We start from the raw sequence: 12,219 nt of genomic DNA on the forward strand, positions 1-12,219 counted from the left end.
GGTAAGACATAGTTAGGTAAGACATAGGAAAAATGGTTTCTTTATTCATTTGTGTAATTTGTATAGCTGCCCATCTCAAACTAATGAGTCAGGGGCAAGGGTGAACCATCGTAAAAATAATTAAAAGAGATTTTACCTGTCAGGTGCCAGAAGAAGCTGAGAAGACCAATTGTATCCAATCTCATTTTCAGAAACGGGCTCAATGTCAGGAGAATTGAAACATCACTATTTCAGAAGAAGTAGCAGTATTAAGAATTATTTCTGTTATTTCTCACTTGCCGTATGTATCTTTTAAGCTTGTTGTTCTTGAATCCTCCATTCTTCACCAGAAGTAAAACAGTTACAAGAAAATTGTCACTAGATCAACCAGAATAAATGCATAGTTCTTCAGTTTGAAGGAACTCAGCAGAGTAACTTAGGAAAAACTCCACTTAGGTAGAAATTAGATTTTTCTTTTTAATTCCAGGAACTTCATTCATTCAAGAGTTCATATTGGCACCCAAAGGCCTAGCCACGTTTTAGCTTGTTGTTTATTGCCACATGTAGCTAACGGGCGAATATAATCCTGTTGCTTCTTCCATGCTGACTTGGAAGCCTAACTGGAGAGTCTCAGCATGGCCACAAAAGAAAACTGGGCAGGACAGGAAATTGATTAAAAGTGGAAATGGACTGAGTACAACATGAGCGGCTGGGGCTCCGTCAGGAAAAAAAAAATTGGCTGGGGTTCAGGCAGGCAGGATGGAGGAATGCCTGGAGGCCCTTACGGACAGCTCAGCACTGACATGAAATCCTGTTTCTCATGCAGCATTTCCTGCTCTCCACCCATTGTTCCATGTCTATGTCGGGATCCTGCCACAGAAGAGATCAGTATAATAGGAAGTGATTGGCTAAGATGTCAACTAAGACAGGTGTGACAAATCTCTGGTTTGTGAAGTGGCACAACTATTTCATCTAAAGCATCTGATAAGTTGACCCTGTGCTAAGCAGCATGCATACATGGAATTCCACTTCTCCAAAAGAAAAAGTATTTCTGCTATGTAATCCATTTATTCAAAGGCACAATGATTAAAACTAGACTGTCCCTTTATTATTCACTCAAAGATAATTGGGGGTGGGGGGTGGTTAGGTTTTACATCTGATTTGCTGTCTTAACCAAGATATTAAAGATGGGGAATTGGGCAAAATCAATTTCCCCAAAGGGGCTGGTTTTCACTTTTCTTCACATTCTATTAAAATGGGGAAGAAAGGAAGGGAAGGAGGGAGGGAGGAAGGAAGGAAGTGGAATCTCCTTATTAGTCTCCAAACACAAACTGAGATGATCTCTTTCCAACCACCTTCTCTTCATTGTACTTTGCACTTGTGATGAAACTCTGGAGCTCAGGAAAGCAGGTAATATGTAACCAGTTCAGTTAGGCTGACTGCACTGAAGTTTTGGTTATTACACTTGAAGAAATGCCACCTTCATCTTCCTTTGTACTATTTCAGTAAATCCCTGTTTCAGTGTCCCTCTTTGTGGATCATCTCTCCCTCCCACCCCAGAATCTAGAGGAAAAGTCCAGTGTTCAGCATTCCCCCCCCCCCCCCAATCTCATTTCATTTCCGGGATGCACGGAAAGGAGCAGGAGGAGTTAAAGGGACCAGGCTAGTGATGAAAAATTCAACTTTAGCCAAAACATACAAACCCTCAAGTTAATTATGCCCATTCTAAGCGTTTGTGCTGCATTTGGAATGCCAGATAACAGAATAACAGAGCTGGAAGGGACCTTGGAGGTCTTCTAGTCCAACCCCCCGCCTAGGCAGGAAACCCTATACTGTTTCAGACAAATGGCTATCCAACATCTTCTTAAAGACTTCCAGTGTTTTTCAGACAAGTGGCTGTCCAATCTCTTCTTTAAAACTCCCAATGATGAAGGACCCCCAGCTTCTGAAGGCAAGCTTTTCCACTGGTTAATTGTTCTCACTGTTAGGAAATTTCTCCTTAGTTCTAGGTTGCTTCTCTCCTTGATTAGTTTCCATACTCTGTTTCTTGCCTTGCCTTCTGGTGCTTTGAAAAATTGGTTGACCCCCCCCCCTCTTCTTTGTGGCAGCCCATCAAATATCAGAACCCTGCTAACATGTCACCCCTAATCCTTTTCACTAGACTAGGAATATCACTTATCATATATTACTTGAAACTCTTTCCTTATAAACATGGTCTCAAATAAACATCTCTTACTTCCTAATCCTAATTTACTTCATAGAATAATTGACTGGAGGGTTAACCTAAAAGAAAAATCACCTTGTTATCAGTTTGAAATATTGGGTTGTCCTTGGGTAGAAAAAGATGCTCTTTTGAGCCTCTTGGGCTGCATGTGAAAAGTGTGCATTTTAATTACCACCTAAATAAAAAATCATCCCCAAATAGGGAAAGCAAACTACCTCATTGGATTTCAGCCCATTCATTATCCAAGTCAGAACTTGGGAACTTTTTGAAAATACAACAATCTTTGTTTAATTGCTGTTTGACTATAGCTGCTGATCCGTTTGGAAGAATGATAGAAAACCAAATGCCTTTATTAGCCCTATAGTTGTCGTGACAGGTTCACACCATCTTCTGAATATGTTAGCAATCTCTGTTGTGGATGAAATTCTTTTTAGTTAACTTATCAACCACAGCATTAATGAAAAATTAACTTAAAAGTAGGTCAAGAATACAGACTTCTTTAACATGTAGGATTAGAAAGGGGTCTGCTGCATTTCATCCTGTTTTAAGATTGGTGTTCTACTTCTTATAGATAGGAATAAACAGACAAAAATCAGTTGTTGAATCTCTACATTTCCCCCCAATCCCATTTCTCAAAGTATGACCAAATGCCTCTTAAAATCAATAAATGCAGCTTGTTTTTCCTTCATTTTTATTCACCAAGTAGGTGGCACAGAAATCTATTCTTCTCTGTACTTCTGCCAGTTGTGAAATCTGCCTGTTCATTCGCAGCAATGATTTATTTATTTTAAAATGTACAGGCTGCCTGACTTTAAATGGTTTTATGTAGCTCACCAGCAAAGACACTTTTAAAAAGCATTAAACGAAAATAAGGAATAAAAGACAACAAGAGGACAGAAACTGGACTGGACTGGACTAGAAGAAATAACCCAAGAGGTTTTCACTCGCTTTCATTAAAAGTTTGGGAGAAAACACTAGAAGGGAAAGGCCTATATGGATCAAGCCTCTTCAAAACACTAGAAGGGAAGGGGCCATGTGGATCCCATTCTAGAGGAAAGACACTGCTACAAGAAGGCACGTTTCTGAAGGGCCAATAGATCATATTGTTTAATTGATCCAATCCTGGTGGTTCAAATCAACTGAGCAGACTTTATGGGAGACTGGCAATGCCTCAAATGTCGAGGCCATATGCTTTGGAAGGCTTTATTTATAACAACCAGCACCTTTTACGAATTCCATTACTATAGCCTGAAAGTTTTTATATATACTGTATACGTCAAGTCTAGAACTTATTAGTACAGCTTAGTAAACGAATTGATTTGACTTTGTCAGAAAACCTTTCTCATCTTAAAAATTAGAGCAACTTTTGCCAAACTCCAGTCTTTAAGAATCTATTATTTACTAGCTGAACCTGGCCATGCGTTGCTGTGGCCCAATCTGGTTAAATGGAAAAGAAAGAAAAGAGAAAACGCAAGTCCCCCGGCAGAGGTGGCCCCTGCATGGAAGTGAGCCACGGTGGCCCCTGCAAGAGCTGCCATGGAGGACGCTCCCACAGGCCCCAGCCTGGCCGAGCTGAGGAGGAGAGGAGGAGGAGGCGGCCACCGCCCCTGAGCCAGCTTCCCTTAGCGGTGGTGGTGAGAGGAGGCAGCCAACGTCCCCTGAGGAGCAGGAGGAGGAGGAGGAGGAGGAAGGAGCCGCCCCTGGAGACGCGGACATGAGGCAGCCCCCACAGGCCACGGCCCCATCCAAAGACGCCATCGCCGCTGCAGTTGCCGCCTCAGGGGGCAACCAGCAGCCGCCCCAGCCCCGCTGCGCCTCAGGCTGACACTGCCGCCACCCCGTCAGAGCCGCCTTGGCGAGGCCGTAGCTGGCTCCCTGTGAGGGGAGTGGAGAGCGCGCGCAGCTAGCCGGGCTGAGGAGACGCTCTGCCTCCCCCTCCTCTGGAGCTCCACTGGGCTGGGCGGTGGGAGGCTGGCTTAAGGGTGGGAGGAGGCAGCCGAGGGATGGGGCAGGCGCCACCCCGCCGCAGACAGCAAAGGCCTGGCGGGAGGGGAGGAGAGAGAGGGGAGGGGGAGGCCGAAAGGCCTCGGCTCCCCTTGGTGGAAATGGCGAAGCTCGTCGGAGGAGGGGCGGAAAGGGGAAAGGATGCAGCCGCAGCCCAGCCACACATATAAAGGGACCTTCGGGACGAAGCTGGAGAGAGGCTGAACTGTTCCGAATATACTATACTCAAGAAATGAACGCTATGGTATAGCGTGTGTTGCTTTTATGTCCAGCAGATGGCGCTGGTTTTCAAAAAAGCATGTTTTTACAAAAAAGCATGTTTTACCTGTCACAGGTGTGACATCTATATAATATACATATATAAAAACATGTGCGTAGTCAAATGCAACGTTGTGTTACAATTTCAAAGCAATCGGTGAAGAACTTTTGGAGATTTGAGATTTTGAACAAACAAACATTACATTTTTATTTATATAGATATGTGAAAATAACAAAACCAAAATTGGTGCCAGTCATTCCAGGTTATTTTTGGAGAGAGGAGGCAGGGCACAGGAGAGAGAAGTCAAATGTTTCCCAAGTGCCTTTGTGAATTTCAGCAGACCGATCAATTTGAAAAAATTCTGACTTTGATACAAGTGGTCAGCACAGCAGCATGTCACAGAGTTATCAGCGGAAGACTTTTTACATTCAATTAATTTGATATTGTTGGAGCTGGATATATCCAAGGCAGCTCTATGAAATCCAATAAATATAATCGAGCAATTGAGTGAGTCTGTCAACATGAAGTTAAACAATCATTAGAACATATTGAAGCACTGATTTTTATATTAGCTAATGTCTTCTAGACTTGTCAAAATGTTGGCTGGAGTCAGGACTGCTCGCTTTTCCAGAGTTTACCTCTTTGTTTTCACCTCCCTATTCTTGGTCTGTGAGAGCTCGTGTTTTATTAGACATAAATAACATTAAGCCCAGGGTGGGGCCAGACAGAGAACAATAGAAGTCGCCTGTTTGAGTAAACAATCTGGATGAAGTTTAGCATAATTGGCAAAACATCTTTCCTGAGTCATTTCCCACCCTTCTATGTAATGCCAGACCAACATATTTCTTCAGTACAACATTGCAAATACACAAACATCATCTATCCATTTTAATGCTCATGATTTCTGAAACTACACAGCTTTTTACACTTCTATGCACCTTTCCCTATTGCCAAGTTTAAATGCCATCCATCAATCCTTGAGCTGCCAAAAAATTATACCAGCATGAAATTGCTAATTGCTTTGTTGCAAATCACTGCAAGCACTTAACTTCTTTCCAAAGGATAACAAAGGATAACAAAGCCTAACAGGTTTTATAGCTTTGGAGACTGCCCTTTGAAAGCTTTGAAAAAGGGGGTAAATGCTATTTTAATACCAGTACAACTATGGATAATTTATGTTTGATTCACTCATGGCTTGAGGATGATGGAAGGTAATGCTATGGAAAGTTTAAAAAAAGAAAAAGAAAAGATTTCCCCAGGTTTGAGTCAGGTGGCTGTGGTTAGATGCGGGTAAGAAAGGACTCGAGAGTGAAGTAAATGTAGGGAAGTGAGAAAGTGCCTGAATCACCCAAGTTTTCAAAATCAGGTCAAAGAATTTTTAAGCAAATGACACGGCCTCAGGTGTTCAGCTGCTTTAGTTGCAGGTTAAGTTAGATTGATATCATAGGAGCTTTTGCGTAGTGAAACCCTACATCTCAGACTAGTTTAAAGAATCCAGGTAGTCCTCAAGTTATGACCACAATTGAGCCCAAAATTTCTGTTGCTAGCTGATAAGTGAATTTGCCCCATTTTATGACCTTTCTTGCCACTGTTGTTAAGTGAACCACTGCAGTTGTGAAGTAAGTAACAGGCTTGTTAAGTAAATCTGGCTTCCTCATTGACTTTGCTTGTCAAAAGGTCACAAAAGATGACCCTGGGACACGGCAACAGTCATAAACATGAGTCAGCTGCCAAGTGTCCAAATTTTGATCACCTGACCATGGAGATGCTGCAATGGTCATAAGTGCGACAACTGGTCATAAGTCACTTTTTTCAATGCCATTGTCACTTCGAATGGTCACTAAAATGAACGGTTGTAAGTCGAGGACTGCCTGTATGGCTATGGCTTAGACTAGAGAGTTCACACAAATATATAAATCCCCAGAGGCTGGGTAGCCTGGCATAATCTGAAACTACACATTACCTCTGTAAAATCAATAGTAAGCAGGGTCAGGAAGAGGAAATCCATTCATTGTTTCCGACTATTGATGTGCAACATAGGAAACGGAGTGCCCTTGCGAAGCACAGAGTGGGTGAATTGCCATGGGCTCGGGCTCCCTCTCACAAATAAATGCCCAGACTGCCAGCAGCCTGCAAAGGAACCCTGCAGTAGCTCTCCCACGCTCATTGCATCATAGGTATATAGAAATAAACAGTGTGTATCAGAGAAGTCTCTGGTTCTGGTTATAGAACGTAGTACAGCAAGTATAAAGGTGAGTTGACTCAGAAATTGCTTTTATTTCCTTGATATGTTATCTAACTAATTGATGGGAGCTCCCTGACTATCAGCCCTGGAGCAGAGAAAATAGATATTTTCATAGGGGATATAATACAATACAATAGCAGAGTTGGAAGGGACCTTGGAGGTCTTCTAGTCCAACCCTCTGCCTAGGCAGGAAACCTTATACCGTTTCAGACAGATGGCTATCCAACATCTTCTTAAAGACTTCCAGTATTGGGACATTCACAATTTCTGCAGGCAACTTCTGTTCCACTGATTAATTGTTCTCACTGTCAGGAAACTTCTCCTCAGTTCTAAGTTGCTTCTCTCCTCGATTAGTTTCCACCCATTGCTTCTTGTTCTACCGTCAGGCACCCTGGAGAATAGTTTGACTCCCTCTTCTTTGTGGCAGCCCGAGATATTGGAACACTGCTATCATGTCTCCCCTAGTCCTTCTTTTCATTAAACTAGACATACCAAGTTCCTGCAACCATTCCTCATGTGTTTTAGTCTCCAGTCCCCTAATCATCTTTGTTGCTCTTCTCTGCACTCTTTTGAGAGTCTCCACATCTTTTCTACATCGTGACGACCAAAACTGAATGCAGTATTCCAAGTGTGGCCTTTATAAAGTGGTATATGGTGGTAAAAAACTGAAACATCCCTTCCCAGATTCTCAATTCTGCTAAAATACCTATGTAGCTGCTTTTTTTCAATAGTATTGTTGGAAGAAATGTCCTTCTGGGTTCGGCTTCAAGTGGGGAAAAAGACACTGGAGACACGGAGGCTGCTTGGAAAGATGGTTTTAATGGTGGACAGGACCACATGGCTTGAGTCCTGAACAGAAAAGGTGATCACATGCTTCAATGTTGGTGGAGAAAAAGAAGAAGGGGGGAAGAGAAGCTGAGTCCCTGGTTTTATGCCCTCTCTGGCCTTTGATCTTGAGCTTGTATTCTGATTGGTTGTCAGACTCCCATGGGGCCATGTAGGGGCAACTCTCTAGGCTTCGTTTTGAATCCAGGTTTGGTTGAGTTCTCAGATGCCATGTGGGGAGTGAGTAAAGGCTGATCATGCCTTAATCTCATCACCTTGGAGCTGAAGGGGAGAACTCTTTATTATGTAAAGGGACTGGCTTGGGCAATGGCCCATTGACAAAGGGGGATGGGCAGGAAGCTGCAGGGAGCTATTCTCTCTTTAATAAAACATGTTTCTTCCTTTTCACATCCAGAGAAATATTCTGCCTTTTCAATATTTCCTAGGATATTTCATTTTTCTGGGAGAGGGCTGGGTGATAACTTCCTACAGTATAAACATGGGCACTAGTGGTGATGCTCGTATGCAGATGAAGAGGCCTTAGAGACCACTCGGAACGAGGGGATTATGTTGGCCTTGGAGTAGATTGTGCCTGGACAATCCAGGGCTCCCTGGTATTCAGAGGAGTCTAAGAGTTATATCAACAGAAGAAATGTCTGGAATACAGCAGGAGAAAAGAGAAGTACAAGTTTCTCCAAACAGCCTATATATTAAGTACTACATCATGGTGATAAAAGTGGCAAAATATAATTATTTTTATTCAGAGTGCTGGGTGATGGCCCTATTCAAAGAGACCTGGTCCCTATCAGGAAAGACATAGGAACATTTGCAAGGCTGCTGTGAAGGTAATTTTGAGGTACCTGAAAAGATGAAGAGGTTAGAGTCAGGAATGAAGTGTTTTGGGTTATCTTGGCCAGGGGAAGAGATCCAGCCCTAGACCCTGCTGTGTAGGATGGGGAGACTAAGCTTGTTCATCCCCATTTAGATTCCCAAGACCACCTGAAACAGGTTTTGGGAATCTAAATGGGGATGAACAAGTTTAGTCTCAAACCTCGCAAGACTGAATGGTCCTGGAAATTTTCCATTGTTCATTCTGGGTGGGTAAGCAGTGCTCCAGGCAAAAATGGTACACAGTTAGTGATCTATCTGGATTACTAATTCCTGGAAGAAATGTAGGCGGCAGTTGTGGCTGGGGAGTTCTTCGCACAAATTCATCTTGAGTGAAAGAAAGTCACTCATGTCTCAAAGTCGCTCATGTCTGCAGTTATCTCTTGTCTGAATTATTACAATGTGATCTATATGCAGTTCCTTTTAAAACCATTCAGAAGTTCCAACTAGTCCAGAATGTTAGCAGCTTTATGGGTACACTTTGGTATGCTTGTGTATCACTACTACAAGAGCTGCACTGGATGGACGTCCAATGGATGCATTTATTATTTTCCTTTATATTTGATATTCTCGATCCATACAGATTACCTAAATTGCTTGGTGAGTGGTTCATGATATCAATTGAATGAACAAATGATTCAGATTATCTCTGACTCTAAATTACAGTGATGTATAAGTTGCACTTAGTACAACTTAATTTTTATTGCTAAGCAAGGAACATTTCTTACCTTCCTGGTCTGATAAACAAATGAAATGGGCTTTTTTCTCTTTCTTTTAGATTTTAATTGTTTTAAGTATAGAAAGAAAGAAAAAAGAGAAAATTTCTAGGAAGAAACAAGAATTTTTTTAAAAATATATAGAAAAAGCAGTCCAGTGTTTAAATACTGTAACAAACCTTGACCATATGGAGTAATATTGACCAGATGTTTCATTATATCGAAAGACACCAAAATTCATAAGCAGAGAACAAACACACTTAATCAGTAATGCGTTGTGAGTCTGGAATTGTGCTATCTTTCCGTAGTAAACAAACTTCTTTGCTCTTCCTATCACATGATAAATTCAAAGTTCTTCATATATTGATACATTCCAAATTTTTATATAAAATTTACTGTCATAGAACACCTTTAAAACCTACTTCTTTCCCCAAAAATATTTTATAAATTAAAGAGAGCCAAACCTATACTATATGTGTATCCTTCCATCATTTTACACATAATGACATGGATACTCAAAAAATATTCTATAAAATGTCTGAGGTTCCCAATAACATGAAACATGTTTCATTAATTTCATCTTTAAATGATAAGAAATGCAATTCTGAGACTCTTGATCACTTCTCTGTAAATATGGTGTTGCCGTGTTGGTGAACCTATGGCACACGTGCCAGAGGTGGCACGCAGAGCCCTCTCTGTGGGCATATGCGCCATCACCAGCTGCTCTTCTCGTTTCCGGCATGCACATGCGCACCGGCCAGCTGGTCTTCATGGGTACCAGAGCACCAGATAATGGCCTGAAAACAGTCAAAAAAAATGGCCTGAAAAACAATCAAAAATGCCCCAAAAACAGGCATGTGTACACTGGCACGCACATTCTGCTTTGGGAACTCGGTGCGCAAAAGATTCTCCATCACTGTGTTATGGTATGGCCTTTGCAGATTGTGTTTCAAGTGCCATTTTTTTCATTCTAATTTCTGCTTCCAGGGAATATGAAGCCATTGTTTATTTAAATAGTTTTCTTCAATCTTTCACTTTCCAGATATGTTGATGGGCATGCTGGATCAGGATGGAAGAAGTTATAGTCTAATGTACTTGGAGGCCAGCAATTTTGTGGAAACTGATTCTTCGGGTTATTTATTTTATTTCCCACATTTTATACCACGTTTGAAATATTTACATGTACAACACCCAGAAAATGTTGCATGTGCTGCACACATTCTACATATAAAGATAAAGAATACCAATAACTGTCTATGCTAAAAAGAAACCATCGAGTTGCTGTCATTTGTGATTATTCTCCAAGGACCCCTCCTTTCTTTTCCTGTTTACTTTTATGTTAACATGGAGAGTTGTCTTGAAAATAGAGCTTTGAAGAACCTAACTGCAATCTGACAATAGCCCTGGTGAAAGCAGGAACTGACCTCTCCTTGACCTAATTCCCCAATAGGACCCAGCAGGAACCTTGTGTTTCTTCCCCAGAGTTGGCATTAATAGTATCTGAAAACAGAACTACAAACACAGATGATCAGGAATTGCTTTCGGATACCTAGAAGGTATAAATATAGCAGGGGGAAATCTGAAATACTGTACCTTACTTTACTAAGTATCAGTCTTATGCAGCACTAAAGCTTAACTTTTGGGATGGAAGACTTTGTATTGGGAATTTATACCCCCAAAGGGCTCCAAGATCACCGCAGATGGGGACTGCAGCCAAGAAATTAAAAGACGCTTGCTCCTGGGGAGGAAAGCTACGACAAATCTAGACAGCTTGCAAAAAAGCAGAGACATCACCCTGCCAACAAAAGTGCATACAGTCAAGGCTATGGTTTTCCCAGTTGCAATGTATGGCTGTGAAAGTTGGACCATAGGAAAGGCTGAGCACCAAAAAATTGAGGCCTTTGAACTATGGTGCTAAAGAAGACTCCTGCGAGATTCTTGGACTGCAAGACGATTGAACTGGTCAGTCCTAGAGGAGATCAACCCTGACTGCTCTTTGGAAGGCCAGATCCTGGAGATGAAACTCAAATACTTTGGCCACCAAATGAGAAGGAAGGACTCACCAGAGAAGAGCCTAATGCTGGGAAAGATTGAGGGCAAAAGAAGAAGGGGATGGCAGAGAATGAGGTGGCTGGATGGAGTCACCGAAGCAGTCGGAGATTAATAGATTTTTCTTATGAAAATCGGTGTTTGTTGTGCATTGTACTGGCATGATCTCCCACAAAGGGACAGAGCTTCTGAGAAAAATATTAAAATCATTCAAGGCAAACATTTTCTTTGATTTGATGGACAATTTAAGATTGGATGATATATGGAGACAGAAAGATGGCAATTAAGAGAATGTACCTGCTTTTCTGAAAGACAAAAGCCTTTTTCAAGAATAGACATCATTTGAATTTCAAAGAACCTGGCTACTGCGGTTTCTAAAGCAGAGATATTATCAAAGAGTTTGTCAGAACTTTATTCCATGAATTTGATTTATAAAGAAAAATCTGTTTGTTTTAAATGGAGGCTGAATGAAATGTTGCTACAGCAAGAAGCAGTAATAGAAGATTGTAAAAAGACATTAAAGGGTTTTTTTGAAAATAATTTAGATAAAGGTATTGATTTAAGAATAGTTTGGGATTCAAGTAATGCTTTTATTAGAGGTTATTTTATGCAACAGAATAGTGAACTTAAAAAGAAGAGAAAATGCAAGCTATTTTGGATGAAACAAAGAAAAAAAAACTAAGCAATTAAATTTTCAGAGAAGATAAATATGTCTGAGCTAATTGAAGTTCTATATGGCAATTATCTATAAAGATAATTTTTAATTGTCCAAGAGAAATAGAAATAGAAAAAAAACCTGGATAACAGAAAATGTGAGCTCTGTTTTGTAATCATACAGTAAGAGTTAATGTTTTAAACTTATTTTTGCTGCAGAAGAAAATTGAAGTTTCTTTTTTATTTCTTTTAATTCTCTCTTTCTGAACATTCACCTTTTCTGTCTTCTTTCTTGGTTTCTTTTGCTCTTCATTAGTTGGTGTTAGTTTTTATGTTTTTTGTAAAACTTTTAGCAAATAAAGAAATGAAAATAAAA

At 40.9% G+C, this 12,219-nt stretch overlaps 1 protein-coding gene across 3 annotated transcripts in view; it reads right to left on the reverse strand.

Annotated features, from left to right (window-relative positions):
- The window catches only part of TIE1 (tyrosine kinase with immunoglobulin like and EGF like domains 1), a 46,351-nt gene extending 45,731 nt beyond the window's left edge, over nucleotides 1–620 (reverse strand). The window contains exon 1 of one of the 3 annotated variants that reach the window (XM_081946130.1): nucleotides 137–620. In XM_081946130.1, coding sequence (XP_081802256.1) covers nucleotides 137–185 — 49 coding nt within the window. In that variant the 5' untranslated portion in view covers nucleotides 186–620. The remainder of the gene's footprint in view (nucleotides 1–136) is intronic. The other 2 variants (XM_081946128.1, XM_081946129.1) reach the window with 2 other exon arrangements.
- Between the last annotated feature and the right edge of the window lie 11,599 nt (nucleotides 621–12,219).

Source organism: Natrix helvetica, assembly GCF_964273705.1.
Source record: "Natrix helvetica genome assembly, chromosome: 3".
NCBI classification, from domain to species: Eukaryota; Metazoa; Chordata; class Lepidosauria; order Squamata; family Natricidae; genus Natrix; species Natrix helvetica.